Source organism: Oryctolagus cuniculus, chromosome 18 (genome assembly GCF_051225735.1).
Source record: "Oryctolagus cuniculus isolate XC-2025 breed Fujian yellow rabbit chromosome 18, ASM5122573v1, whole genome shotgun sequence".
NCBI classification, from domain to species: Eukaryota; Metazoa; Chordata; class Mammalia; order Lagomorpha; family Leporidae; genus Oryctolagus; species Oryctolagus cuniculus.
In genome coordinates, this window is record NC_142884.1 from 78,745,680 (window position 1) to 78,773,230 (window position 27,551).

At 73.2% G+C, this 27,551-nt stretch overlaps 3 protein-coding genes and 1 long non-coding RNA gene across 8 annotated transcripts in view; 2 read left to right on the plus strand and 2 right to left on the minus strand.

Moving 5' to 3' along the window:
• Positions 1–383: 383 nt before the first annotated feature.
• RNF166 (ring finger protein 166) lies at positions 384–6,361 on the minus strand. The gene is made up of 6 exons (XM_070061913.2): positions 6,123–6,361; positions 3,437–3,593; positions 2,483–2,595; positions 1,646–1,760; positions 1,469–1,576; positions 384–1,052 (listed from the first exon to the last, which is right to left on the minus strand). The coding sequence occupies exons 1-6, from the start codon at positions 6,275–6,277 to the stop codon at positions 987–989; spliced, it is 714 nt and encodes a 237-aa protein (XP_069918014.1). The 5' UTR covers positions 6,278–6,361; the 3' UTR covers positions 384–986.
• Positions 6,362–6,383: 22 nt separating this feature from the next.
• On the plus strand, positions 6,384–11,194 carry CTU2 (cytosolic thiouridylase subunit 2). Of its 2 annotated transcripts, XM_070061911.2 has the most exons (15): positions 6,384–6,542; positions 6,775–6,849; positions 8,028–8,106; positions 8,202–8,261; positions 8,695–8,755; positions 8,982–9,091; positions 9,177–9,460; positions 9,590–9,725; positions 9,840–9,971; positions 10,211–10,302; positions 10,379–10,473; positions 10,558–10,696; positions 10,770–10,836; positions 10,927–10,985; positions 11,056–11,194. In XM_070061911.2, exons 1-15 carry the CDS (start codon positions 6,469–6,471, stop codon positions 11,126–11,128), a joined length of 1,536 nt encoding a protein of 511 aa, XP_069918012.2. In that variant the 5' UTR covers positions 6,384–6,468; the 3' UTR covers positions 11,129–11,194. The 2 variants fall into 2 exon arrangements, with proteins under 2 accessions (XP_069918012.2, XP_089176693.1); XM_089320567.1 differs by lacking the exon at positions 8,028–8,106 and having other exon boundaries at positions 6,461–6,542.
• PIEZO1 (piezo type mechanosensitive ion channel component 1 (Er blood group)) overlaps positions 11,164–27,551 on the minus strand; it is a 50,408-nt gene continuing 34,020 nt past the window's right edge. For 2 of the 4 annotated variants that reach the window (XM_089320557.1, XM_089320555.1), the window contains 38 exons: positions 26,234–26,345; positions 25,976–26,154; positions 25,749–25,897; positions 25,481–25,669; positions 25,169–25,278; positions 24,922–25,082; positions 24,669–24,845; positions 24,344–24,469; positions 23,837–24,037; positions 22,436–22,640; positions 21,419–21,523; positions 20,878–21,031; positions 20,558–20,801; positions 20,152–20,248; positions 19,896–20,067; positions 17,802–17,891; positions 17,628–17,731; positions 17,337–17,393; positions 17,038–17,138; positions 16,539–16,749; positions 16,281–16,453; positions 16,124–16,206; positions 15,841–16,047; positions 15,490–15,748; positions 15,111–15,299; positions 14,787–14,967; positions 14,581–14,704; positions 14,363–14,510; positions 14,062–14,276; positions 13,794–13,952; positions 13,407–13,554; positions 12,702–12,890; positions 12,533–12,625; positions 12,290–12,462; positions 12,074–12,196; positions 11,925–12,004; positions 11,633–11,822; positions 11,164–11,533 (listed from right to left, as the gene is read on the minus strand). In XM_089320557.1, coding sequence (XP_089176683.1) covers positions 11,284–11,533; positions 11,633–11,822; positions 11,925–12,004; positions 12,074–12,196; positions 12,290–12,462; positions 12,533–12,625; positions 12,702–12,890; positions 13,407–13,554; positions 13,794–13,952; positions 14,062–14,276; positions 14,363–14,510; positions 14,581–14,704; positions 14,787–14,967; positions 15,111–15,299; positions 15,490–15,748; positions 15,841–16,047; positions 16,124–16,206; positions 16,281–16,453; positions 16,539–16,749; positions 17,038–17,138; positions 17,337–17,393; positions 17,628–17,731; positions 17,802–17,891; positions 19,896–20,067; positions 20,152–20,248; positions 20,558–20,801; positions 20,878–21,031; positions 21,419–21,523; positions 22,436–22,640; positions 23,837–24,037; positions 24,344–24,469; positions 24,669–24,845; positions 24,922–25,082; positions 25,169–25,278; positions 25,481–25,669; positions 25,749–25,897; positions 25,976–26,154; positions 26,234–26,345 — 5,928 coding nt within the window. In that variant the 3' untranslated portion in view covers positions 11,164–11,283. The remainder of the gene's footprint in view (positions 11,534–11,632; positions 11,823–11,924; positions 12,005–12,073; positions 12,197–12,289; positions 12,463–12,532; positions 12,626–12,701; positions 12,891–13,406; positions 13,555–13,793; positions 13,953–14,061; positions 14,277–14,362; positions 14,511–14,580; positions 14,705–14,786; positions 14,968–15,110; positions 15,300–15,489; positions 15,749–15,840; positions 16,048–16,123; positions 16,207–16,280; positions 16,454–16,538; positions 16,750–17,037; positions 17,139–17,336; positions 17,394–17,627; positions 17,732–17,801; positions 17,892–19,895; positions 20,068–20,151; positions 20,249–20,557; positions 20,802–20,877; positions 21,032–21,418; positions 21,524–22,435; positions 22,641–23,836; positions 24,038–24,343; positions 24,470–24,668; positions 24,846–24,921; positions 25,083–25,168; positions 25,279–25,480; positions 25,670–25,748; positions 25,898–25,975; positions 26,155–26,233; positions 26,346–27,551) is intronic. The other 2 variants (XM_089320556.1, XM_089320558.1) reach the window with 2 other exon arrangements.
• LOC149121045 (uncharacterized) lies at positions 20,657–23,083 on the plus strand. Its single transcript, XR_016225475.1, has 2 exons — positions 20,657–20,794; positions 22,849–23,083. It is a non-coding gene; the product is annotated as an uncharacterized LOC149121045 (long non-coding RNA).

Consider the following 27,551-nt stretch of genomic DNA (forward strand, 5'->3'; position numbering starts at 1 on the left):
GCTGGGCCAGGCCAAAGCCAGGAGCTGAACTCCAGTCGGGTGGCAGAGGTCCAGGCACTTGGCGTCTCCCTCCGCGGCTCTCCCAGCCCGCACCGGCACGCGAGCGGCACGAGCTGCCGCCCCACGGCCCTGCCGCTGCGGTCGGATGCCAGCACAGGCTGTCTCCCCGCCGCTGCGGCCTGGGCACCCGGGAGCCGGCGAGGACTAGCCTCCGCGCACAGGAGACCTGTGGCTCTGACGGCTGCCCCTTGGGGAGCCCCGAGCAGCTGGCCCACTGCCTGAGACACGTGGGGCGTGAGTGGGTGCTCCACGGGGCACCGGGGGCCCACACGTGCCCGAGGCAGCGCCCAGCGCCCCCAGATGCAGTCACAGCGAGGCACCTGGGGTGCTCTGAGCGTTTTATTTAAACCTCTTTAAAGACCGAGACCAGCTGTGCTGTGGACAGCAGAGCGCGGCCCCCCGCCCCTCTCGTCCTACCACGCCGGGGGCCGCAGTCAGCCACGGCCCCTGCCCTGGCCTGGCCAGCGGCGGTCGGGGGGCCCGGGGCCTCCTCTTGGGCCTTGTCACAGAGGAGACCCCGGCCGGGGCCCTGCCCACAGTGGGCGTCCAGCAGGGCCCAGCTGCGGCCTCTCCGCCTTTCCCTCCTCCCGCCCATCCCCTGTGCTGCATTTTTGAGTATTTTTTTAAAAAATATAATTTGTAAATGTTCCATAAAAATACTATGCTCCCTAGTCAACACGGGTATCGCAGCGTGAAGGGCAGCTGCTCTCGGCTCTATAAAACGTGGGGAGTCGTCACACGCGGTGTAGAAAACGCGGCTCCCAGACCACGACAGCCAGGGCGGGGGCGGCCTGCGAGCACAGCTCGGGGCTGGCGACCCTGCACGCCAGCAGCGCGTCATGGCTTGGAAGAGCTTGGGCCGGCGCCCGCCCCAGGCCACCTGCTCGGCCGGAAGCACCGTGGTCACCCAGCGCGGGCCCAGGCCCTCAGTTCTCCGACAGGGACAGGGCCAGCGCAGCCTGGAAGGCGGCCTCTTCGTCGATGCTGTAATCCTGGAAGACAGGACGCGGGGCCCCGGGCACACACGGGGCCAGATGAGCCCCGGCTCCCCCTCCACGCTTCCCTGACCCCTGACCCCTGACCCTCGGGGCCCGCCCAGGCCTCTGCAGGACGCTGGAGCGGCCTTGGGCAGTGCGGGGCCTCCTGGAGTGGCCCAGTGGTCGGCACCGCGCCCACAGCTGTGCCCAAGAGCGTGTGTGGGGGTGGGATGGAGGCTGGCACGAGGCTTTGAGACAGGAGAGCCAGGCCCGGGCAGGGGTGGGGGAGGGCTGTGAGGCCCGGGCGGGGGGTGGGGCAGGGCTGTGAGGCCCGGGCGCACTCACTGACCCTCTGCAGGCTTGAGGGCCCTGAGGAGGGCCAGGCCCAGCCACTGGGGTCTCTGTCCCCAAGCCCGGCCGTGGGGGCTCACCACAAAGGTGTCGTAGGAGAACTTGTGCCTGTGGAGCAGGTGCTGCAGGAAGTTGGCGCTCTTGTAGCTGGGGTCGCCCCAGGGCATGGCCGAGCAGATGGGGCACACCTGCGCGGAGGGCGGGCGGGCGTGAGCGCAGGCCGGCGCGGCCCGCGGCCCGGGGGGCCCGGTGCTCACCACGCGGTTGGGGTCGCTGCGGTGGCTGTCCACACAGTGCTTCACCAGCTCCTGCTGGTCCAGGTTGCGGGCGCCGCAGTAGGGGCAGGCGAAGGTGGACCTGTTGGGGACGTTGCTGGCGGGGGTGGGGGGGGAGTGAGCGGCAGCGGGGCCGGGGCCACCCCCTGCACGTGGGGACTGCGGCCGCCCCCCCCAACCTGAGCCTGCTCGGACCTCCGCCTCAGCCGCCCCCCCCCCACCTGAGCCTGTTCAGACCTCCGCCTCGGCCGCCCCCCCCACCTGAGCCTGTTCAGACCTCCGCCTCGGCCGCCCCCCCCCCACCTGAGCCTGCTCGGACCTCCGCCTCGGCCGCCCCCCCCACCTGAGCCTGCTCGGACCTCCGCCTCGGCCGCCCCCCCCACCTGAGCCTGCTCGGACCTCCGCCTCGGCCGCCCCCCCCACCTGAGCCTGCTCGGACCTCCGCCTCGGCCGCCCCCCCCACCTGAGCCTGCTCGGACCTCCGCCTCGGCCGCCCCCCCCACCTGAGCCTGCTCGGACCTCCGCCTCGGCCGTCCCCCCCACCTGAGCCTGCTCGGACCTCCGCCTCGGCCGCCCCCCCCCACCTGAGCCTGCTCGGACCTCCGCCTCGGCCGCCCCCCCCACCTGAGCCTGCTCGGACCTCCGCCTCAGCCGTCCCCCCCCACCTGAGCCTGCTCGGACCTCTGCCTCGGCCGCCCCCCCCACCTGAGCCTGCTCGGACCTCCGCCTCGGCCGCCCCCCCCACCTGAGCCTGCTCGGACCTCCGCCCTGGCTCGAGGGGACCTGGCCCCCAGGCGCCCCTGCCCCCGCGCTGCCTACCTGGGGATGGGCTGGGACGTGGGCACCACGGGGACAAACTTGGGGCAGCTGGCCATCTGCTCCTGCACCTTCAGGCAGGAGGCGACGTGGACACGCATCTTCGCCAGGGTCACCTAGGAGACAGGGCAGGGGCAGTCCCAGGGGGCCGAGGAAGGCGGCAGAGGCGCTGTGCGCCTGTCTGACCCTGAGATGCTCACAGCCCCGGGCAGTCTCTAACGGGGCTCCCCCCAGGGCCAGGCACCTCTCCGGGGGCAGGCAGGTGGGCGCACAGCCGCCACGGCCGGCCGGTCTCGGACGGGCAGTTGGCACAAGGGCTGGAGACAGCTCCGAGCCCGGGGACGGAAACCTCAGGGCGCGGTCAGTCAGAGACCTGGAAGGGGCCGTGGCCACTGTCCCCGGGCAGCGGACACTCTGAAGCCCGGCCACTCAGCACACAGAGGCCAGGCGGTTAGTGCCGCCCGTTCCCTCTGCACACCGGCCGGGGCTGGCACATGCGGGCACACATGCTCCCACAGAGACGAGAGGGCCCTGGTCTTTCCCACGCCCTAAGGGGACAGACAGGGTCAGCCCAGGGCAGAGACCCGGGCTACCTGGCCCTCGCCCACTGTGGCAGCCCCTGCAGGCCTGGGCTCTGGGTCAGGAACGAGGGACACGCACGGGCCCACCGCCCGCAGTGAGCACAGCAGGCACTGGGCTGCGTGGCCGGGGGTGGGCTCTGGGGCCAGCACGGAAGACGGGGGCTGCTGAGCTCCGACAGCACAGGCCCTGGGTGTGCGGCCGCAGGTGCTCAGCCTTCTGGGGCCCCGCTGAGACGCCCCACTCCCAGCCCCAAGGTCATCCATCTGCAGGGGCCCAGAGCCTGTCCTGCAGGGGCCCTCTCAGCCCCGCCTGGGGAAAAGAGAGGGTGCGAGGAAGGGCCCGGCAGCCCCGCCCCCTGCGCCGCCCCTCCCCCACCTTCTTGCTGCAGCCCCGGCAGGGCGCCTTGCAGGAGGACAGCTGCTTCTCCACCTGGGCGGCCTTGTCCACCTTCTTGGGGTCAAAGGGCAGGCGGCAGAGCGGGCAGAGGGGGGACGGCACCTGCAGGCACGGCTGGAGGCACTCCCCGCAGAACCTGGGGGCACACGGGTATGAGGGGGGGCCCGCCGTCCTGGGGGGACAGCGCCACGTGGGCCCTGCCCAGGGGGTGCAGTGACGTCACCAACAAGGCGAGAGCAACTGCCCGGCCCGGGGGGCTCTGGACCCGGACGCACATCCCGAGCCAGGGGGCCCTCAGGGCAGCCGGGCAGACAGGGGACTGCTGAGCCGGCTGGCACAGGCCGAGCCCTTGGCCCTGTCCCCAGGACACCAGGCCCCAGCAGCAGGGTCCTGCCTCGTGCGCCGGCGCCCACGCCGCACACCCAGGCACGGCTGCGGGAGGACAGAGCTCCCCACAGCCCCCTCTGCAGAGAGCGAGCAGGAACCGGGCCCAGGCTCACGGGCAGTGCCATGGGGCCAGCTCAGCCGCGGTGACGCCTGGCCCGGGGCTGGGGGCTGGAGGCCAGCATGAGCTGGAGGTGGAGCTGCCCCACAGAGACAAGGGCTCGGCGGACGGCAGGAGGAGCGCGGGCGGGACGAGCGGCCCTGCTTCTGTGGGAGCTTCCCTTAGTCCCGGCGCCGCCTGGCTGCACGCACACACGGTGGACACACGCACACGGTGGACACACACGCACGGTGGACACACAGTGGATGCACACACGCACGGTGGACACGCACACACGCTGGACACACACACGCACGGTGGACACACACACACGGTGGACACGCACACGCACGGTGGACACACACGCACGGTGGACATGCACACAGTGGATGCACACATGCACGGTGGACACACACACACGGTGGACACACACACACGGTGGACACGCACACGCACGGTGGACACACACGCACGGTGGACACGCACACGCACGGTGGACACACACGCACGGTGGACACGCACACACGGTGGACACACACACGGTGGACACACACACACACGGTGGACACGCACACGCACGGTGGACACACACGCACGGTGGACACGCACACAGTGGATGTACACATGCATGGTGGACACACACACGGTGGACACACGCACGGTGGACACACACACGCACGGTGGACACACACGCACGGTGGACATGCACACAGTGGATGCACACATGCACGGTGGACACACACACACGGTGGACACACACGCACGGTGGACACGCACACGCACGGTGGACACACACGCACGGTGGACACGCACACACGGTGGACACACACACACGGTGGACACGCACACGCACGGTGTGGCCTCTCCTGGCCGCCCCGTCCCAGGATTTGCTCCGCCTCACTGAGGGCAGGTGCCGGTGACACGGGGCCACGCGGGGGCTGTCCCTCAGCTGGGGCACCGGCGTCCTGTATGCAGACGGGCCTTGCACACACACAGCCCACAGCCGGGGTGGGCAAAGGCGGGTCCAGCGGACAGCAGGGCTGCGGGGAGGGGCGCTGGCGTGGGGGGCAGGGCTGCCTGAGCCGCTGGGCTCCGGCTCAACTCGGGGAGGCAAGGCGCCGGGCCGTCCGCTTTCAGCCCCGGAGCCGGACGGAGCCGGAGCGAGGCGCTGGGGGAGCTGCCCCTGGGGCCGCCCAGCGGCTGAACCGAGCTGCTCAGGTCACCGAGGAAGGCCACCAGGACACCGGGAGGGCCACTCCCACCCCGGCCTCCCCCGTGGGCACCGGGGACGGCTGCAGAGGCGCCCTGGGCGGTCTCAGGGTCAGGCCCACCCCGCCCGCCTCCTGCTCCTGGGTGGCGGTTCCCGGGGGACGCGCAGCGTTCCTGGGGGCCTGAGCTTACGGAGGGGACCCCCGCCAGGGAGCCAGGGCTCTCGAGGACTGAGACGCCCGCACAGGCGGGAGAAGCCGGGGGGTTAGGGCCTGAGGGAGCTGCTTCCGGGCCGGGAGCCCAGGGAAGGGTGCGCGCTCTGGGTGCAGACTGGAGGAGGCAGGGCGAGCCGCCCGGCGCCCAGAGTGGAGGGGCGGAGCAGGACGCTCCTCCAGACGGCCGGGCGCACACTCCCAGGAGTCGTCCCCGCCAGAGCACTGCGGGCACCCACGCTGCCCGCCTGGGGGGGGCGGGGCAGGCGCCCGCCCACCAGGAGCTCCCACTTCCTCATCTCAGCTGCCCGTGTTTGCAAAACATCCCGAGACCTCCCACGGGCGAGGGGCACCCTGCCCCACCCCGAACCCTTGCAGCGGCGCGCGGTGCGGGAGCGACTGCGGCCCGGCCCGGCCGCACGCCTCAGCAGGGGGCACCGTGCCTGGTGCCCTGCGGGCCAGCCCGCGGGTTCTCCTCCAGCTCGTCGCACTGCCTCTCCTAACTTAGCTGACGGCGAGCCTCCCGCAGGCCTGCCCGCCGGGCTCCAGGAGCGCGAAGGCACGCAGCAGAGCCGCGGGGGCGGCCGCTGCCCTCCGTCCCCGGGGGCCGCCCTGGCCGTGAGCAGCCCCGGGGCGCTGGCGGGCCGCGAGCGAGGGGGTCGGCCCCGGAGCCCCGGCGAGCCGAGGCCGCAGCGCCCAGGGCAGCGTGGACACGACGCCCCGAGTCCGCGGGGTCTCCCCTCCCCGGGAGCGCGCTCACGTGTGGCCGCAGCTGCCGATGGCCACGGGCCGGTGGTACACCTCCAGGCAGATGGGGCAGCTGTACTGCGCCTCCAGGCCGCTGTCGCCGCCCGCAGGCCCGGGCGGAGGCTGCCGCTGCTGAGCCGAGGCCACCAGGCTCCGGAACATCGCCATCCCGGGCCAGGCCCGCCGCCGCCCCCTGTCCTGGCCCGGCCCGGCCCGGCCCGCGCGTCACGGCCGCGACGGCGCCGCGTCGACGTCATCGGGGGGCGCCCGCTCGCCCCGCCACGCGTCACGGCCGCGACGGCGCCGCGCGGGCGTCATCAGGGCGCGCCCCTCCGCCCGCTGCCGCCGCCCGCGGGGACATGTGTCAGGTGGGCGAGGACTGCGGGGAGCCGGCGCCCCTTCGCGGGGAGCGTCCGCCGGCGCCGCGGCCCAGGTAAGTTGTGCGGGGCCTGCGGGCGCTCCGGGCTGCCCGCAGCAGCGTCCCCGGCGGGTCCGCGCCGGTGGCTGGTCCCGCTCCCAGCTCTGCCCCGGGCGGGCCGCACGGAACAAGCCCTGCCTGCGGCCTCCGCGAGCCCCGGCGCCCCGGGAGCCTTCGCCCTTGCTCAGGCTGGGGTGCCCTCCTGGGGCGAGAGCCGGGCGCTGCCCCCGTGACCGTGTCTCCGCAGCCGCGAGCGGACGTGCGTGAAGTGCGAGGAAGGCCGGCCGGTGGTGGTGATCCGAGCGGGAGACGCCTTCTGCAGGTGAGGCTGGGCAGCCCGGCTCGCAGCGTCTCGCGGCTTCGCTTTGAAAGCGCTGGCCTTGCCGAGGCGCGGGTGGGAGGCAGGACCGGAGCGAGCCCCACGCGGCGCTGCTGGAGCAGGGTCCCGGCTGCCCGCAGCGCTCAGCGGCCAGGCCAGGCGTGCGCTGGCTCCCATGCCTGGGTGGCTCTCCCACTGCAGGTGCTGTGGTGAGCGGAGGGCACCTGTGGGTGCCCCGTCCTTCCTGACCGCGAGGTCAGTGTGGTCTGGGAGCAGTGTGGGTCCCCAGGGAGCCGCCCGGCGGGAGCAGATGGCACAGCAGCCGGGCTCCCTGCCCCGAGCTGCGTCCAGGCCTTGGCCCTGGCCTTTCCCCTGCGCCCTGGACCCAGCGTGGTGCTGTCAAGAACGGGGGGCGGTCAGTGGGTCCCTGGAACGTGGTGCCAGTGTGGTGTTGAGGGCTGGCTGTGGTCACCGACTGTGTCTGATGGCCACAGGGTAGCGAGGGGCCGGCGCTGTGGCGCAGTGGGTGAAGCTGCCACCCGAGACGCCAGCATCCCACAGGGGGGCCTGCTCGAGTCCCCGCTGCCCCACTTCCCATCCAACCCCTGCTAACGGCCTGGGAAAGCAGCAGGCGATGGCCCGAGTGCCTGGGCCCCTCCGCCCACATGGGAGGCCCGGGAGGAGTTCCAGGCTCCTGGCTTCGGCTTCGCCTGGCCCTGGCGGTGGTGGCCGTCCAGGGAGTGGGCTGTGGACGGAACACTTTGCTTTCTCTGTGACTGCCTTCAGATAAACAAGTCTCGAAGAGCAAGGAACAGGGCCAGGGAGGGAGCGCGGGAGACCGCTCCACGGGGCGGGGGCCGCTGCTTTGGCTCTGTTCTGACTGCCCCGTGGCGTCCCTGGGCCCCTGCCCTGGAAGTCCTGGCGTGGTCGGCGTGTGCCATTCTGGTGTGCGTTCAGCACCGAGCAGCCCTGAGCTGTGGTCTCGCACCCCAGCTGTGCCCCCCGGGGCCGCGGGTGCCCTGAGCTCCAGGCCCAGCCCCGCGCCCCCCGGGGCCGTGGGTGCCTGTGAGCCCAGGCCCAGCTCCGTCTCTGGAAAGCTCCTGAGGGTGTGTGAAGGGGTGTGTGGCAGGAGGCAGCCCCCGGCAGGCCCTCGGGCTCCGCCCACCCCACGGCTGTTGCAGGGACTGCTTCAAGGCCTTCTACACCCACAAGTTCCGAGCCGTGCTGGGCAAGAGCCGCGTCGTCTTCCCGGGCGAGAAGGTAGAGCGCGGCCTGCTGCAGCCCCCAGCCCTCCCCGGACGGCGGGTGGACACGGTCGGGTGGAAGTGGGTGCTCCCACTGTGTGTCTTCCCCAGGTGCTCTTGGCGTGGTCTGGGGGGCCTTCGTCCAGCTCCATGGTCTGGCAAGTCCTTGAGGTGCGTCTGGGCCCTGGGTGCTGCGCCGAGTGTCGGGGTGGCCCCGCTCCTGGCAGGCACCCGAGGGCTCTCGGACCAGAAGCTGCCCCTGGTCACTCGCCCAGCCTGGGAGCGGGTAGTGGCCTGCGTGGGGCGTCCCGGAGCCGGGGTGGGTGGGGCCTGTCTGGGGCGGCTCTGGAGGCCATCGTGGGCCCTGTGGTGTCCCTGGGGGTCTGCCGGGAGGGGACTGGGAGCACGGGGTGGGACCTTGCGTTCACTCTGGGCTTCCCTCGAGGTCCCCTCACCCTGCCAGGTGGGCTGCGGTGTGCCCCCCCAGCACGCCCCACGTGCCTGGGCAGGTGCTGCGGAGCTTGTGGCGTCTGGCGGGCGCGCGGCCTTGTCCCGGCCCGCCTGGGGCTGTGCCTGCGCTTCCGACCCTGAGCTCTCCCTCCAGGGCCTGAGCCGAGATTCTGCCAAAAGGCTGCGTTTCGTGCCGGGGATCGTCTATGTGGACGGTACGTGGCGGCTGGCACTGCCCCCGGGGGCCCGGGTGGGGACGTTCTCGCGAGAGGGTCGGGGCGTCCAGCCCAGCTCCCTCCGCTGTCCGAGTCTCAGGAAGTCGGGGGCGAGGCTGGGGCCTGAGCCGGGCGCCCCGGGTGGTGTCCCCAGCAGTGTGGTCGGCTGCTCAGGGTCCCTGCAGAGCCCCGGGCCCTCTGAAGCCTGACTCTGCTGGGCCCTCAGAGGGTGCAGCCTGTGGCCGGAGCCCAGAGGACAGGGCGAAGACCCTGAGCGAGGCCAGGCTGGTCCTGGAGGCCGTCGGCTTCCCGCACCACGAGGTCGCCCTGGAGGAGGTGAGGCCGGCCCGGAGGCGGTGCCCGTGGGGCTGCCTGAGCCGGCATGGGCGTGGGCCTCATGCCTTCCCATGACGTCCTCAAGGTGTTCAGCCTGCCGCCGTCTGTGCTGCGCCGTCCTGCCCAGGGGCCGGCGGAGACCCAGGCCCAGGGGGACTACAAGGCAGCCGTGGACACCTTCCTGCAGCAGCAGCTCGTGCTGGGCGCACAGGACAGCCTCCCGCCGGCCCCGGGGGAGGGGCAGCTGCACCACCCCCAAGGTCTCCTAGGCCCTCAGAGCTGGACAGCTGCCCAGACCCAGGCACTGTGCAGGCTGTTCGAGTCTGTGAAGACGCTGACCGCCCGGGAGGAGCTCCTGCAGACCCTGCGGTGAGCCCGTGCCCGCCCCTGGCTCCTCACTGGCTGCAGACCCTGTCGTGAGCCCGCGCCCGGCTCCTCATGGCTGCCTGGTTCCCCTTGGCGCCGACTCCAGCCGTGAACTTGGCTTCTGCACCACAGGACCCACCTGATCCTGCACGTGGCTCGAGCCCACGGCTACTCGAAGGTGATGACTGGGGAGAGCTGCACCCGCCTGGCCATCAGGCTCCTGACCAACCTGGCGCTGGGCAGAGGGGCCTTCCTGGCCTGGGACACGGTGAGCCAGCCTGGCTGCCCTCCCTGGGAAGCAGCGTCTGTGGTGGCGGTGGGGGGTCTCCCACATGCACGGAGGGCAGCAGGACCCTCGCCCAAGCAGCCTTGCCCCCCACAGGGCTTCTGTGACGAGCGCCATGGGGACGTGGTGGTGGTGCGGCCCATGCGGGAGCACACCCTGAAGGAGGTCGCCTTCTACAACCGCTTGTTTGCTGTCCCCTCGGTCTTCACACCCGCCATCGACACCAAGGTGGGTCCTCCCGCGAGGTCACCGTCTGTCCCCAGCGGCGAGCCCATCCCCGGTCCCAAGCCTGTCCTTGGGCCTGTGCCTGCCACTCTGCCACTGGTCCTCGGAGCATGCCTGTGGCCACGGGCAGGCTCTAGGCAGCCGGCGCCCCGTACCCTGTCCCGAGGCCTAGGGTGGCGGGTCCTGCGAGCCCTGGCTGGCCCGGCCTGGGGCTCTCCTGCAGCCCAGCTCCTCGTCCACAGGCCCCCGAGAAGGCCAGCATCCACCGGCTGGTGGAGGCGTTCCTGCTGAGGCTGCAGGCCCAGTTCCCCTCCACGGTCAGCACCGTGTACAGGTGTGTGCGGGGAAGGGCGGGGGCGGGGACCTGTGGGGCAGCGAAGCCCCCAGCTGAGGCTGTGGCCTGGCCGCAGGACCAGTGAGAAGCTGACCAAGGCCCCCAGGGAGGGCTGTGCCTCCGGCCCCCGCTGCCTCCTCTGCATGTGCACCCTGGACATCGACGCTGCTGGTGTGTGCCCTGGCTTCCCCCGGGAGGAGCCCAGCGGGGGGGTGTTGTGCGGCCCAGGGTCCCTCAGCCCCTCTCTGCTTGCAGACAGCGCCACGGCGTTCGGGGCCCAGAGCTGCTCACATCTCTCCCCGATGCAGCTGCCCCCACTCCCAGCAGAGGCGGGGACGCCACCCACACCCTGCTGCCCCCCAGGACCGGGAAGGGCCCAGGGTGCTGACGAGAGGTGAGGGCCCATCCTGTCCCCCTGTCCCTCCCTGCCCCGCCCGGGCAGCACCCACAGCCGGCCTCTCCTACAGGCAGGACGCCCAGGCCCACTTCCTGGAACAGCTGTGCTACGGCTGCCGCGTGAACATGAAGGAGCTGGTGAGTGGCCGCTTCCTGTGCCCTCAGTGGGGGGCGGGGGGCTTGCGCCGCAGGCCGTGCGGCCCCTCACCCCTCCGGCTCCTGTCACAGGCTTCCCTGGACCCTCTGCCCCCCTACATCCAGGCCGAGGCCCAGCTCCGCAGCCAGAGGTACCGGCAGCCCCGTGGGGGGGGGCTGGGGGAGCCGGGGCCGGTTCCCACCTCGTGGCTTCTTCCTCAGGGCCTGGGTCAGGCGGGAGATCCAGGAGTTCCTGATCGAGGACGGCGGTGACGGCGAGGACGGGCAGAGCTGAGGGGCACGCGGGGCTGCCGGGGGGGGGGGGGCGCGTTTGTATAAATAAAGTCATTTAATTAGAAAACTCTACAGTACGTGAGGGAGCGGGGACAGCAGCGTCCTGGGGACAGCAGCATCAGGGCTCAGGTGGCTGGGGCGGCCGGGCGCCGGCCCCTACTCCCTCTCGCGCGTCCACTTGATCATGGTCTCGGGCGAGCGGTACAGGAAGATGAGCTTGGCGTACAGCTCCTCCTCCAGCTCCAGCTCGCCCGTCTCCCGCACCAGGAAGATGTCCTGGCAGAGCTTGAGGATGCGGTCCACGCACGGCAGCTCCTCGAACATGATGGAGTGCGAGATCTCGCTGAAGAAGCCCCGCACGAACTTGCCGATGACCAGCACGATGGACACGTACAGCCCCATGATCCTGGGGGCGGGCGGGCAGGCAGGCGGGCGGGCAGTGAGGCCTGCGCTGCGGCGGGAGCCCTGCTCGCAGCCCCGGCTGCCCGCGCCACGCTGTACTCACCCGTAGCCGGCCAGGAAGCCCAGGCTGGGAGGGCTGACCTTGTCGCTGAAGATGACCATGGGCAGCAGGTTGCAGCGGGCCTGGCAGTCCTGCAGCTCGATGACCCACCACTCCAGGAAGCCGGCGGCGCCCGCGCCCACCCGCTCCCTCCGAAGCTGGATGCGCACGCCCAGGTAGTCGTCCTCCTCACCTGGGGCGGAGCAGAGCAGGCGCGTGGGGGCCGGCCCACGCACACGCACGCACGCGCACGCCCGGCCGCCTCCCCTGCTCCGGGCGCCCCCGCCCCACTCACCAGGCTGCAGCTGCTTCACGGGGTTGGCCTCGGGCCCGTTGGGGGCACGGATGTACTTGGGGAAGAGGTGGGGGATGACCCTGCAGGGAGGAGCGGGGGTCAGAGCCGGCCCGGGCCTGCCCGCCGGTCCCCCACGGCCGCCCACTCACACAGCCTGCTCCGAGGTGCCCTCCAGCAGGCTGGCCAGCTGCCGCCGGGCGGTGCTGTTCGGGGCCAGGTCCAGCGTGTGCTTCTCGTTGGTGTACTCCACAGTGCCGCCCTTGGCCAGGTCCCTGCAGGGGGCAGGGCGCAGCGTGAGCTCCGGCAGGGCCCGGCCCGCACGCACGCACGCACGCCCGCACGCCCCCACGCCCCCACGCCCCCACCTCTGGAAGTTCCAGGTGAAGCGCAGGGTGATGCCGGCTGTGCCGTTGTACAGCTCCCGCTTCATCTGGGCCCTGCTCGGGGGGCTGATGCGCCACAGCGCCCCGGAGCTGCCCTCGATCTGCGCCGTGACGATGTCCTCCGGGCTGTACTGGCTGATGAACTGCATGGCCAGCTGGGGCGGACAGGCCGCTCAGCGGGCGGCCTCACCCACCCGCCCCGCCGGCCCAGGGGCGGCCGCTCACCGGGTGGGGGTCGAACTGCCGGGACAGCTCCTCGTAGGCCTGGGGCGTGAAGGGCACGATGGACGGCTGCTGGGCGCTCATGGTGAACAGGGGCTGGGGACAGAGGCGGACACGGAGCTGGGCGTGCGGCCCTGGCCCAGGCACCCGTGGCCCGGGCGGGGCCCCTCACCTCGTAGCCGCCCAGCTTGAGGGTGACGGTGACGTCGATGGGCTGGTTGACGACGCCCACCACGGAGCGCACGAGCGACATGAAGAGCAGTGGGAACCAGATGATGGCGATGAGGAAGAGGATGATGAGCCCGCCCATGCCGTACTTGACCACCTTCTTCTTCCTCTGCCCCTTGGGCTGCGGGTATTTCTGGGTGGGGGTGGGGCACACGGTCACCCCGCGCCTGGGCCTGGAAGCAACCCCCACGCTGAGGATCTGACGGGGAGCGGCGCGGGGCAGCCCAGCCTCAGCAGCCAGGGAGACTCGGGGTCCGTGCACTGGACGTGGGACCCTGGAGACGCAGGGCCCGGGGGCCAGGGTCTGCCACTGAGGCCCGGGAGAGGTGTCCAGGGGCCCGGCGTACATGCGGCCGTGGGGACACTGGAGCCCCTGCTCTGGGCTGGGCTGGGCTGGGGGCAGCACTGGTGCAGCTCTTCAGACAGGAGTCCCCCCCACCCCCTGCCCAAAGCGACCATGCACGTCGGTAAGGAGGGGGAGTGTTCCCGGGCCACGAGGACGGCCAATGGCTGGGGCGAGCCACGGACACAGGACCGCTGCCCGGGCGCACTGCACCCTGGGAGGTCACGGAGCAGGGAACCGGGGGCTGCGTGAACTCCCTCAGCGAGGATCCGAGAGCACGGACGGGCTGACCGCGCGCCCCTGCACCTTCTCCGTCTCTCGGCTGCACTTGATGATGAAGATGTTGGCGTAGATGTCCTCCACGCACATCCAGCTGGACAGCGACAGCGTCGTGTCCGTCCACACCCAGTCCATGACCGCCCGCAGCTCCACCAGGAAGGGCACCAGCCGGAACCTGCAGGGCCAGGAGCCGTCAGGCCCCGCCCCACCGCGCCACGCCCCGCCCTGCCCCGCCGCGCCCCGCGCCACGCCCCGCCCTGCCCCGCCGCGCCCCGCCGCGCCACCCCGCCCCACCGCACGCCGCCCCACCGCACGCACCGCGCCCCGCCCCGCCGTCACTGTCACACCGCCGCCCCGCCGCGCCCCGCCCCGCCCCGCCCCGCCGCGCCCCGCCCCGCCCCGCCCCGCGCTCACCCCTGGAAGAGGAAGAGGTTGAGGTGGTTGTACTTCTTGGTGAGGAAGTTGCCGAGGATGCGGGTCGGGTAGCCGCAGCGGATCTGGTAGGCGGACAGGGCGAAGTAGATGCACTTGACGAAGTACCACAGCTGGGCCACCGCGTTCTGGCTGAACATCCTGGGGCAGGCGGCGGGCGGGGCGGCAGTTGGGACCGGGCCACGCCCACGCCCCCGGCCCCCCGGCCCCAGGCCCCACGGCCCGGCCCGGCCCAGGCCCAGCCACGCACCGCTCGGTGACGGCGGGCAGGATGAAGAACATCCAGAGGTGCACGGCCAGCACGAGCGCCACCTGGAAGGCCAGCTTGCCCAGCACGGTCTTGCGCAGGTAGAGCGCGCGGTCCACCACCATGGTGCCGAACTGGATCAGCAGCATCACCAGGAAGGCCTCGGGCACCTGGTCGTCCGACAGCGACGACGCGATGTCGGTGGCCGCCGAGTGCTTCTGTGGCCGGGAGAGCGGCGTCAGCGGCCCAGGCCGGGCGCGGTGGTCCCCGGCTCCGGCCCCCGAGCGGCCCAGGACCCCCTCACCCCAAAGGCCCAGAAGCCGAAGATGATGATGACGAAGGCGACGACGTCGGCCAGGAACATGAGGGCGTAGACGTCCGTGGCCGCGCGGTACCGCGTGTGCAGGATGTCGTGGAAGAAGCGCCGCAGTGGCCGGTACACGCTCTGGGCCCTGCGGGCAGAGGGCTCAGCGGCCGCCCAGCCCTGCCCCCCGCCCGGCCACGCCCTGCCAGGCCACTCACAGGGACAGCACGCAGCGCTGCAGGCGGCGACCTGCGGCCCTCACTCTCTCTCGGGAGCGGCCCGGCTTCCCCTTCCCGGCGGCCTCCTCCGCCTCCTGCTCCTCCTCCGCCCTGTCCTGCGACGCTGGGAAAGAAGCGCTGCTCAGGGAGCCCCCGGCTGTCTCCGCTGCCCCCCACCCGAGCCCCGCGCTGGAGGCGGCCCTTACCGGGAGCTGCCGGGCTGGCCTTCCTCCTCCGGAGCCGCAGGCTGGCGGGCTGGGCCTTGGGGGCCTCGTCCCCCTGGGGGAGTTCCTCACCAGCCGCCCCCTGCTCCACCCCCACCTCCGCCTCCGCCCCCGCCCCTGGCACCTTGGACGGGTCCTCATCGTGGTCCCAGAGGCCGTAGCACTGCGTGGGGCGAGGAGGGGCGGTGAGGCGGCGGCCGGGGGCCCCCGTGGCCGTGGGACGGGGGGACAGGGGGACGCGGCCATGGGGTGGGGGGGTGGGGGGGTGGGGGGACGGGGCCCGCCCGCCGCCGCCACCCGGCTCACCAGCAGCTGGGACCGGTGGAAGAAGAGGGCCATGAGCTGCAGCAGGTCGAACTTGACGTAGCTGTCGCTCTTCTCCAGGCCCAGGATGCGCGGCGGGAAGTAGGGCTTGTTCTCGTAGCGCCGCAGCACCGAGTGGTTGTTCCAGGGGAAGAAGCCGAACTGGAACAGGTACTTGGTGACCACGGCGGCCTGCGGGGACAGGGGCTCAGCGCGGGGCCAGGCCACGGCGGCCTGCGGGGACAGGGGCTCAGCGCGGGGCCAGGCCACGGCGGCCTGCGGGGGCAGGGGCTCAGCGCGGGGCCAGGCCACGGCGGCCTGCGGGGGCAGGGGCTCAGCGCGGGGCCAGGCGGCGCTCGCCGCCGCCGCCCGCCCGGCCCACCTCGGTGAAGACGATGGCCGTCATCCAGAAGCGCTTGCTGGGCCGCGGGATGGACAGCATGGCCCACAGGAAGACCAGCACGGGCAGCACCAGCGAGGCGGCCGACGCGGTGACCATGTGGTTGAGGATGATGATGAAGTAGCACAGCAGCTCCGAGTGGGCGGCCACGCACTCGTACAGGGCGCGCAGCAGGCGCAGCGCCCGGCCCTGGCCCTCCGCGAACCGCTCGGCCTCCTCCAGCTCGGGGATGCGCAGGCGCCTGGGCGGAAGGGGCGGACCCTCAGGCGGGGGGGGGGGGCGCCGGTGTGCGGTGGGCCCCGCCCCGCGCCGCGCCGCGCCGCCCCCGGGCACCTGTCCAGCAGCAGCTCGCTGGCCGTGCGCGTCCGGGTGCGGCCGCTGGCCAGGAGCTCCCGGGAGCTGCGCAGGGAAGCCCCGGGCTCGGGGTCGCCGGGCTCGGCCACGCCCTCCTCGCTGCCGCTGCGGGTGTGGTAGCCGGTGCTCGGCGGGCTGCCCGCATCGTCCGTCACGCTCAGCAGGGGCTCCTCGGGCCCCAGCCCGCTGTGGGGGCAAAGCCAGGTCACGGAGGCGGCAGGGCTGCACCGCTCCCGCGGCGGCTCGGGGGCCCCGCCCGCACCTGGACGCTGTGCTCAGCACGTCGCGGGCGTCGGCGTCGCTCCCGTACAGCTGGTCCAGCACGCCGCGGCGCGCCTCTCCATTCTGCGGGGCGAGGGCAGGGGTCTCAGGGCCGCCTACGGCCCCGGGGGCGGGGCGCGGGGCGGGGCGGGGCTTACCCGCAGCAGCTCCTGCGTGAGGAGGTAGCGCTCGGCGCGCAGCACGTCACTCATGTTGCGGTGTTGCCTCGTGAACGCGCACAGCCAGCGCGTCAGCCCGTCCACCAGCGCCTGCCCCAGCACCCACAGGAACTGCACCGTGCTGAGCACCCGCTGCATCACGTGGCTGCGGCCTGTGGGGGGGGCGGGGGGCGTGCTGGAGAGGCGGCCACTGGGCAGGCGGCCGGAGGCCCCAGCCCGGCCCCGGGGCCCACGCACCTGCCACCTCGGCCTCAGGGCCCTCCGCTGGTTCCAGCTCCTGGCTCAGGCCACCACCTGGGATGGGGGAGCTGGTCAGTACCGCACACCCCCGCTGCCCTCCCCCGGAGCCCCGGCTGCCCAACTCACCCAGGGACAGCTGCTCTGCCTGCTCCTGGCGCCGCTGCCTCAGCACTGTCTGGGCGTTGGTCACCCAGGCCTGATACGCCATCTGCACACAGGCAACCCCGCTGGAGCGCGGCCCCCGTTCAGCCCAGCCCTGGGTCGTACCCCCATCTCCACCAGGCTCGGGAATCGGGGGACACAGCCCCGCCACTGTCTCTCACCACCAGGGACCCACGCTGAGACCGCGCCCAGCCGCAGAGCCAGGAGGCCCGCATCCCGGCCTCCGGCTGCCCCCAGGAGCCCCGAGGGGAGGCGGCCCGGCCCTGGGCGCCGACTGCCGGCATGGCCGTCTCCAGTGCGCTGCCTCCACCCGCAGGCGGGGGCCCCGGCTCACCTGGAAGGCGCTCTGGGGCGACGGCCTGGGGTCCTCGGGCAGGGCCTCCTCTTCCTCCTCGCTGTCGGACTCGAACAGGAAGTAGTCCCCAGAGTGGATGACTGCGGGCAGGGCGGGGTGAGCGCGAGCCCCGCCCCAGCCTCGGGCTCACCCCTCGGTGGCTGGGGTTTCCCTCTGAACCCGCCCCAGACCCTGCCCGGGGCCCCTGCCCGGGGCTGGGGGGCCATGCACAGGACGCGGCAGCAGGAACAGGACCAGACTGCACAGCAAGCACGGGGGGGCGGGGCGGGGCGGGGTACCTGTGGCGTGGTCCAGCCAGGGCCGCCACCACTGCCTCTGTGGGGGGGAGGAGGTCCCTGTGGAGGGCGGGTGAGCGTGAGGCGGGGGGCAGGCGGTGAGGGCGGTCTGCCCGGGGTGAGGACGGCCACGTGGCACACACGGACGAGGGAGGGGAGTTGCGTGGCTCAGAACCGTGGCTGCTGGGATGGGGGACGACACGGCACGGGACAGAGGGCGGGAGCCCTCGTGGACGTCACACGGCACAGCAGCAGCACAGGGACGCCTGGACGTGGAGAGCCACCCACACTCACCTGGCTCCTGGCCGGGGCCCTCGGGGTCCTGGAGGCTGTGGGGGCGGCCGCGGCTGGCCCGGCTCTGCCGATGTTTCTCCTGCTTGGCTCGGATGCGCTCCATCCTGTGGGGGGGCGGGGCTGAGTGCCACACTGGCCCGGGCAGGGAGGGGCCCCCACCCCCAGGGCACCTACTGCTTCTTCAGCTGCGCCAGCGACCTCTCCTCGGCCTTGCGGTGGAAGTGGATGCTCTTGAGGTTGGCTGCATTGTACAGGGCGAAGCCCCTGGAGGAGGGTGGTGGTGAGGCAGGGCTCTCGGCTGGGCCGGGGGAGGAGGGGAGGGGGTGAGAGGCAGGGCTCTCGGCTGGGCCGGGGGAGGAGGGGAGGGGGGGTGAGGCAGGGCTCTCGGCTGGGCCGGGGGAGGAGGGGAGGGGGTGAGAGGCAGGGCTCTCGGCTGGGCCGGGGGAGGGGGGGTGAGAGGCAGGGGTCTCGGCTGGGCCGGGGGAGGAGGGGAGGGGGGGTGAGGCAGGGCTCTCGGCTGGGCCGGGGGAGGAGGGGAGGGGGTGAGAGGCAGGGCTCTCGGCTGGGCCGGGGGAGGAGGGGAGGGGGTGAGAGGCAGGGGTCTCGGCTGGGCCGGGGGAGGAGGGGAGGGGGTGAGGCAGGGCTCTCGGCTGGGCCGGGGGAGGGGGGGTGAGGCAGGGCTCTCGGCTGGGCCGGGGGAGGAGGGGAGGGGGTGAGAGGCAGGGCTCTCGGCTGGGCCGGGGGAGGGGGGGTGAGAGGCAGGGGTCTCGGCTGGGCCGGGGGAGGAGGGGGAGGGGGGTGAGGCAGGGGCTCTCGGCTGGGCCGGGGGAGGGGGGGGTGAGGCAGGGGTCTCGGCTGGGCCGGGGGAGGAGGGGAGGGGGTGAGAGGCAGGGCTCTCGGCTGGGCCGGGGGGGGGAGGGGGGGTGAGAGGCAGGGCTCTCGGCTGGCCGGGGGAGGAGGGGAGGGGGTGAGAGGCAGGGGTCTCGGGCTGGGCCGGGGGAGGAGGGGAGGGGGTGAGAGGCAGGGCTCTCGGCTGGGCCGGGGGAGGAGGGGAGGGGGTGAGAGGCAGGGGTCTCGGCTGGGCCGGGGGAGGAGGGGAGGGGGTGAGGCAGGGCTTCTCGGCCGGGCCGGGGGGAGGGGGGGGGTGAGGCAGGGGTCTCGGCTGGGCCGGGGGAGGAGGGGAGGGGGTGAGAGGCAGGGCTCTCGGCTGGGCCGGGGGGAGGGGGGGTGAGAGGCAGGGCTCTCGGCTGGGCCGGGGGAGGAGGGGAGGGGTGAGGCCAGGGCTCTCGGCTGGGCCGGGGGAGGGGTGGGGTGAGGCAGGGGTCTCGGCTGGGCCGGGGAGGAGGGGAGGGGGTGAGAGGCAGGGCTCTCGGCTGGGCCGGGGGAGGGGGGGTGAGAGGCAGGGCTCTCGGCTGGGCCGGGGGAGGAGGGGAGGGGGTGAGGCAGGGCTCTCGGCTGGGCCGGGGGAGGGGGGGGGTGAGGCAGGGGTCTCGGCTGGGGCCGGGGGAGGAGGGGAGGGGGTGAGAGGCAGGGCTCTCGGCTGGGCCGGGGGAGGGGGGTGAGAGGCAGGGCTCTCGGCTGGGCCGGGGAGGAGGGGAGGGGGTGAGGCAGGGCTCTCGGCTGGGCCGGGGGAGGGGGGGGGTGAGGCAGGGGTCTCGGCTGGGCCGGGGGAGGAGGGGAGGGGTGAGAGGCAGGGCTCTCGGCTGGCCGGGGGAGGGGGGGTGAGAGGCAGGGCTCTCGGCTGGGCGGGAGGAGGGGAGGGGGGTGAGGCAGGGCTCTCGGCTGGGGCCGGGGGAGGGGGGGGGTGAGGCAGGGGTCTCGGCTGGGCCGGGGGAGGAGGGGAGGGGGTGAGAGGCAGGGCTCTCGGCCGGGCCGGGGGAGGAGGGAGGGGGTGAGAGGCAGGGCTCTCGGCCGGGCCGGGGGAGGAGGGGAGGGGGTGAGGCAGGGGTCTCGGCCGGGCCGGGGGAGGAGGGGAGGGGTGAGGCAGGGCTCTCGGCCGGGCCGGGGGGAGGAGGGGAGGGTGGGTGAGGCAGGGGTCTCGGCCGGGCCGGGGGGAGGAGGGGAGGGGGTGAGAGGCAGGGCTCTCGGCTGGGCCGGGGGGAGGCCCTGCTCCCAAGCACCCACTGGGTGCCAGGACACCTGCCGCCCTGGGCAGCCTGGAGAGACGCCCGTGGGGAGCCGGCTCAGCCGAGGGCCGGGCCACGGAGGGGCAGGCAGGCCTGCTTCTGAGGCCGTGCCCAGGCCCCGGCGCCCGCGGGGACGGCTGACCTGGACGCCTGCAGGGCGGTGGCCTGGAGGTCGGCGCTGACGTGCAGGAAGTAGTGGCTGAGGAAGACGCGGCGCTGCAGCAGCAGGAAGAAGAAGCAGACGCTGTCCCAGATGACGCCCGCCTCCTCCACGGGCAGCAGGCAGTCCTGGTCCTTGGCCATCATCTCCTTGGCTGGGGGACGGCGCGGCCGCCGTCAGGCTGCGCCCAGCAGCGCGGCCTGCCCCGCCCCGGCCCGCCCCGGCCCCGCCCACTCACGGTCGTAGTAGCCTTTGACGGTGCACACGAGGCTGAAGAGCTGGATGACCCAGCAGAAGCTGCTCTGCATTTGCTCCACGAAGACACAGGACAGGAGCTGGGGGCGGGGCGGGGCGGGGCCGGTCAGCCGGGGCGGGCGCGGGTCAGCGGGGCGGGGCCGGGGGCGGGTCAGCCAGGCGGGGCGGGGCGGGGGCGGGGGGCAGGTCAGCCGGGCGGGGCGGGGGCGGGACCGGGGGGCTGGTCAGCGGGGCGGGGCGGGGCAGGGCGGGGCGGGAGGGTGAGGCGGGGTAGGGCGGGCGCGGGTCAGCGGGGCGGGGCGGGGTGGGGCCGGGAGGGCGGGGCCGGGGGGGCGCGGGTCAGCCAGGCGGGGCGGGGCGGGGCCGGGAGGGCGGGGCCGGGGGCGCACCGAGAGCAGGTTCTTGGAGATGATGACGGTGACGTTGTAGAGGATGAGGCAGTCCCAGATGAGCAGGCGCGCCCGGCTGGCCTTCCGCAGCAGGGCCGTGCCGAACAGCAGCAGGTAGAAGCAGGCCAGCAGGTAGCCCAGGCCGAAGACGCTGATGCGCGTGGCCCCCGCGGCGAACACCACCACCAGCACCAGCCAGAACAGGTAGCGGAAGACGGCCACCTTCAGCATGTCCAGGTAGGACCTGTGGGGCAGGGAGCGCACCGTGGGTGTCCGGGGCCCCCGGGGAGGCCCCTCGGCGCGGGCGGCCTGGGACGCACCTGCAGTGGATGAAGTTGGGCACGGGGTTGGGCTCGCCCCGCAGCGGCTCCAGGCGGTCGGTGTTGATGCCGGCCACGCGCTGCCACTCCTCGGTGCGCTCGGCCGAGAACACCTGCCACTGCTGCGAGGCGCACAGCAGCAGGAGGAAGTCGCCTGCGGCACGGGGACAGGGCCGGCTGCATGCGGGCGGGGGCAGAGGGGCCAGCGGCACGGGGACAGGGCCGGCTGCATGCGGGCGGGGGCAGAGGGGCCAGCGGCACGGGGACAGGGCCGGCTGCATGTGGGTGGGGGCGGAGTGCAGGGGGGCGGGGCCAGCGGCAGGGGGACAGGGCCGGCTGCACACCGCGGGGGGCGGAGTCCACGAGGCGGGGCTGGAGTGCATGTGTGCGGGGAGCCGGGCTGCATGGGGCGGGGGCAGTGGGGCCGGCAGCACACACGGCTGGTGTGGGGCTGCGGTGGGCGCGGGGACACGCCTGTGGGGCCGGACCCCCTCCTGCTCTGCGAGCGGGTGCCCCCGGGGCCCGGGTGGGCGGCACTCACTGATGAGATTGGTGGAGTTGGGGGCCCTGAAGAAGTCGGGCAGGTACAGCCACTTGATGAGCGCCGAGTTCATGGGGATGGCCCGGCTCCAGCGCCACGGGTAGTCTGAGCCGGGGGGGGGGGGGGGGGGGGGGGGGCACACGTCAGCCCCACCGGAATCCCACACTCAATTCCACGCGTTACGATACAACGATACAGGTTCAAGCGTAAACCGTGAGTGACAGGCAGGAGAGCGAGGGGCTTCTGGGGGCTGGGGTGGGCGGGGCAGGGATTCTAACAGCCAGAGTGGGAGGAGCACAGGCGTCCTCAGGGGGCAGGCAGTGCCTGTGTGCCGCGGGTCTCGGAGGGCCCAGCCCGACAGGCGGCACTGGCGTGGCCGCCACAGAGCCGACGGAACAGCAGGCTGGGGGCTGAGGGGCCCACGCCCAGGAGGGAGCAAGGTGAGCCCGGCGGGCAGGGACTGCGGCTGGACAGTCCCTCGGGGCGAGACGGGCAGCCAGGGCTTCCTCAGGCCCGAGGGGCGGGACAGAACCGCCGTGACGCTGGGGGCCCCGTCCACAGCAGAGGCAGAGGTGGGGGAGTTAGAGGAGAAACGGGGAAGACAGTCCCCCAACCCGTAGCTGCGGGAGTTAGGGAGGGGCCACTGTAACCCTGCGTGGCAGGCAGGGGCGGGCACCGTCGCAGGAGGCCCTGGACCCGCCAGTGACAGCACACACGGGAGAGGAGGCGAGGCCCCTATAGGCCAGCGCTCGTGGGCAGACACGGACCTCCTGCGCAGACGGGGCTGGCGTGGGGGAGGCCACAGCCGGGAGGTGACCAGGGCAAATGTGGGGCGGTCCCCACGCTGCCACGGTCCCCACTGCTCTCAGAAGTGCCCAGACCACCCAAGGGCCCGAGCTGAATGGACGTGTTCAAAGCAGGATGCTGGGCAGGCGAGGGGTGCCGGCAGACTGGGCATGGTGGAGCCGGCGGGGGCCGGCGGGGATGGGGTCTCCCGGCTGTGGGGGGGGCACTCACCGATGCACAGGGCTGGGGGGATGCCCAGGCACAGCAGGTACTGGTACAGCAGGAAGAGCGTGAGGAAGAGGCAGTAGTTGGGCCACAGGCGGGCGATGGCGCTGCGGCGCCGGCGGGTGAGGATGGCCACGAGCCAGCAGCCGTGCAGGATGACCATGAAGTTCATGCGCTGCCCGATGACGTTCACCGCCATCAGGAAGCAGATCTGCGGGGAGGGGCGGGGCTAAGCGTGGGACCTCCCCGTGGGAATCCCCCAAGTCAAATTCCCTGGAATCCCGAAGACCACATTAACGATGTTAACACCCCAGGTGTCAGGGCCGGCACTGTGACGTAGCGGGTAAAGCCGCAGCCTGCAGTGCCGACATCCCATGTGGGCGCTGGTTCGTATCCCAGCTGCTCCACTTCCAATCCAGCTCTCTGCTAAGGCCTGGGAGAGCGGTGGAAGACGGCCCAAGTCCTTGGGCCCCTGCACCCACGTGAGAGACCCGGCTCCTGGCTTGGGATCTGCGCAGCTCTGGCTGTTGTGGCCGGTTGGGGAGTGAACCAGCGGATGGAAGACCTCGCTCTGTCTCTGTCTCTCTGCCTCTCCTTCTCTCTCTGTGTAACTCTTTCAAATAAACAAACAAATCTTTAAAAAAAAAAAAAAAAGACCCAGATGTCAAAATCCTGAAAACCATGGGTCCCCCTGGAAACCAAAAGCCAGGAGGGGGCAGAGGCCGGGGCCCTGTGAGGGGCAGGACGACAATCGGGGTCCAGGCAGGCGTCAGAACTGCAGGCTGACGGGGCGGGGGAGCGCTTATCCGCCGTCTCTGGAGACAGCCCACCTGCTCCTGGCTGCCGTGCGCCCGTCCTGTGACGTGGGAACGCCGCTAGGCCCACAGCCTCTCTCGGCCCGAGACGCGGCCATGGAGGGTGCTCACGCTCCTTTGAGAACGGTAGACACCGGAGCAGGCACTTGGCCTAGGGGTCGGGGACCACATCGCACACCAGTGTGTCTGGGTTCAGTCCCGGCCCCGGGAGGCAGTGCTGATGGCTCGGGACCCGCTCCCTGCCACACCCTGGGAGACCTGGGCTGTTCCCAGCTCCGGGCTCTTGCTAGCTTCACTCTGGTCGGTGTGGGCATCTGGGGGGTGCCCCCCGGATGGGAGCTTTCTCTGCCTCTCTCCTCTGGGATTTTAGACCATGGGGACTTGGATCTTTCAGGATGACCGCCCAAAGCCCCTGGCCTGCCCATGGTGAGGGTGGGGGCTGCAGCCTGGCACCCTCCTGGGAGGGCCACACAACGTGGGGACGCTGAGGCTTGGGGACATGGCCCGCAGGGAATCTCCCCGCTGCCTCCCTGGTCGCCGCCCTGGTCCCTGGAGACTTCCTGCTCAGTGCTCTACGGAGCCCCGGCCTCACCTCGAGCCCGAACTTGTAGAAGAAGAAGTTGACGAAGTACTTGAGGCAGCTGAGCAGGTCCTGGTCGAGGCTGTGCCGGGTGCCGGCGGCGCACACGGCCTGGGCGGGCAGCGGGGCCAGCTGGTGCTGCCGGCGGTAGTGCTCTTGGCGCCGGTACACCACAGCCTCGAACACCAGCAGCAGCAGGATCTGCAGGTGGTTCTGGGGGGCGGAGGGGGAGGTGTCCGCTGCCCGCCCCGCAGGCTGCAGCCAGCCCCACCCCCTGCCCGCTGCCCGCCCCGCAGGCTGCAGCCAGCCCCACCCCCCTGCCCGCTGCCCGCCCCGCAGGCTGCAGCCAGCCCCACCCCCCTGCCCGCTGCCCGCCCCGCAGGCTGCAGCCAGCCCCAACCCCTGCCCGCTGCCCGCCCCGCAGGCTGCAGCCAGCCCCACCCCCTGCCCGCTGCCCGCCCCGCAGGCTGCAGCCAGCCCCACCCCCTGCCCGCTGCTCGCCACCCGCCCCTCACCCACCTGGATGTAGCCCAGGTTGGGGAAACCCTTCCGCACGCCAAACCAGTTGGCAGGGTCGACGGGGCCCCGGTACAGGAGGGACTGGCTGATCTCTGCCGCCTGCAGGTTGGTGCTGTTGGGGAAAGGCTGGGGGAGGGAGCGGGCTCAGCACCGGCGCCCGGGCAGGAGACGCTGGTCCTGCCCCAGGTCCCGTCTCGGTGTCCCGGGAACAGGGAGGCCACGGGCGGGGGCTAGGGGACGTGGGAGTGAAAAAGCCCCTGGGCCCAAGGACACCCCGGCCAGGAAGTCCGTGGCTCCCTCGGGGGACGGGCCGCTGCGGCCGTACCTGGGTGCAGTTGCTGGAGTACTCGTTGGGGTTAACGGCCTTCAGTTGGTACAGCATCTTGCACACAATCACGGTGCAGGTCCACACGGTGGACAGGCTCGAGGCCATGGGCCGGAAGCGGGCGTAGGGCAGGGCGAAGGCCCAGAGCACCACCAGCAGCAGGTTCATTACCGATACCTGTGGGCACAGGCGTGGGGCGTGACCGCTGCGGGCGAGGCGGGGGGGGGGCTGGGGGGGCCGCCGGCACACGCACCTCCTTCAGGGCCACCCAGACGGTGTACAGCGCCACCAGCTTGCCGACGTGCAGCTCCAGCAGGCGGCGCACGAGCACCTGCACGGAGGTGAGCGCCTCCGAGAAGCCGGCGGCCAGGTCCAGCAGCCGCTCGGCCACCAGGCCCCACTTGCTGGCCGCGCCTGCGGAGCAGGGGGCGGTGAGGGGGGCTGGGGGCATCCGGGCTCGGCACCTGCTTGCCTCCAGGGGCCCTGCCCCGTCCGCCTACCTTCAGGGACCTGCGTGGCCTGGAAGGGGTCAGCCGTGCCCGGCGCCTGGTCCCCGGGGGCCTCCTCTTCCCGCTGCTGCAGGAGGGGGGCCTCGCTCGCCGCGTCCTGCCTGGGAGGCCCAGAGGGTCACTTCCTGCCAAGCTCTGCTAAGCTCCGCCCCTGCCCTGCCCCAGAGCTGAGAGAGGCCCCCACCTGCAGGCCCCACCCACCCCAGGAGTCCCTGATGTGGGCCACGTGGCCGGTTAGCGGCGCCCTGGCCCCACCGCCCCAGCCCGTGGCCCGGGGAAGGGCCCCTCCCATGGCGGCGGGACCTGTGCGGCGGGCGCGGGCGCGGGCGGCGGGCGCCGGGCGGGGGCACGTGCTCCAGGTCGGTGAGCCGCATGAAGGGCTGGTGGAAGTAGTGCAGCTGCAGGATGCAGGCCAGCAGGAAGAAGCCGGGCGTGAGGATGCTGGAGAAGAGCTCGGACACGCTGAACTGTTCCAGGCCCAGGTCGCCCAGCCTGGCGGTGGGAGGCGCTCAGCGGGGCCAGCGCCGGCCAGCACGGCCCCCCCCCCCCCCCCGGGCCGCCCGCGACTCACTGCTCGTCTGTGAAGCCCGTGAGGTTGCGCCAGTAGGCGGGGAAGTCCTGGAACTGGAAGGTGTAGACGGCGATGAGCACCAGCATGGTGTAGGCCACCACCAGCCACCAGAACACCTTGAGCAGCTTCCGCCACAGGCTGTAGTAGACCTGGGGGGCGCGGGGGTCAGCGCGGGCCGGCGCACGCGCCCCGCCGGCCCCGCCGGCCCCGCCCGGCCCTCCCGGCACCTGGAAGAGGGTGAGGCAGAGCAGGAAGAGGAACATGTAGACGATCTTGTAGACGACCAGGCGGCCGGCGAAGCTGACCACGATGAACATGCCGGCACACACGTAGATCCAGTACTTGGCGTACAGGCCGGTGACCTGCTCCCCCAGGCTCCGCAGCAGCGTCTGCGTCCGGGTGGGCTCTGCGGGCGGGCGCAGGTGTGGGCCGGCCGGCCAGGCTCCCCCCGCCAGCCCCCCGGCCCCGCCTCTGCCCACACTCACCTGCGTCGGCCACGGTGACTTCCGTCAGCGCAGCTGGGGCCCGCGTCCGCTTCAGCAGCTTCTCCCGCACGAACTGGCGCAGCAGCAGCCAGAAGGTGAGCGTGTAGAGCAGCTGTGGGGAGCGGGGGCTGAGGGCGGGGCCAGCGCGGGGCGGGGGCACCCGGGGCCAGGGTGAGCTCAGGGGCGGGGGCTGAGGGCGGGGCCAGCGCGGGGCGGGGGCACCCGGGGCCAGGGTGAGCTCAGGGGCGGGGGCTGAGGGCGGGGCCAGCGCGGGGCGGGGGCACCCGGGGCCAGGGTGAGCTCAGGGGCGGGGGCTGACGGCGGGGCCAGCGCGGGGCGGGGGGCACCCGGGGCCAGGGTGAGCTCAGGGGCGGGGGCTGAGGGCGGGGCCAGCGCGGGGCGGGGGGCACCCGGGGCCAGGGTGAGCTCAGGGGCGGGGGCTGAGGGCGGGGCCAGCGCGGGGCGGGGGCACCCGGGGCCAGGGTGAGCTCAGGGGCGGGGGCTGAGGGCGGGGCCAGCGCGGGGCGGGGGGCACCCGGGGCCAGGGTGAGCTCAGGGGCGGGGGCTGAGGGCGGGGCCAGCGCGGGGCGGGGGGCACCCGGGGCCAGGGTGAGCTCAGGGGCGGGGGCTGAGGGCGGGGCCAGCGCGGGGCGGGGGGCACCCGGGGCCAGGGTGAGCTCAGGGGCGGGGGCTGAGGGCGGGGCCAGCGCGGGGCGGGGGGCACCCGGGGCCAGGGTGAGCTCAGGGGCGGGAGCTGAGGGCGGGGCCAGCGCGGGGCGGGGGGCACCCGGGGCCAGGGTGAGCTCAGGGGCGGGAGCTGAGGGCGGGGCCAGCGCGGGGCGGGGGGCACGCGGGGCCAGGGTGAGCTCAGGGGCGGGGGCTGAGGGCGGGGCCAGCGCGGGGCGGGGGGCACCCGGGGCCAGGGTGAGCTCAGGGGCGGGGGCTGAGGGCGGGGCCAGCGCGGGGCGGGGGGCACCCGGGGCCAGGGTGAGCTCAGGGGCGGGGGCTGAGGGCGGGGCCAGCGCGGGGCGGGGGGCACCCGGGGCCAGGGTGAGCTCAGGGGCGGGGGCTGAGGGCGGGGCCAGCGCGGGGCGGGGGGCACCCGGGGCCAGGGTGAGCTCAGGGGCGGGGGCTGAGGGCGGGGCCAGCGCGGGGCGGGGGGCACCCGGGGCCAGGGTGAGCTCAGGGGCGGGGGCTGACGGCCGGGGCCAGCGCGGGGCGGGGGGCACCCGGGGCCAGGGTGAGCTCAGGGGCGGGGGCTGAGGGCGGGGCCAGCGCGGGGCGGGGGGCACCCGGGGCCAGGGTGAGCTCAGGGGCG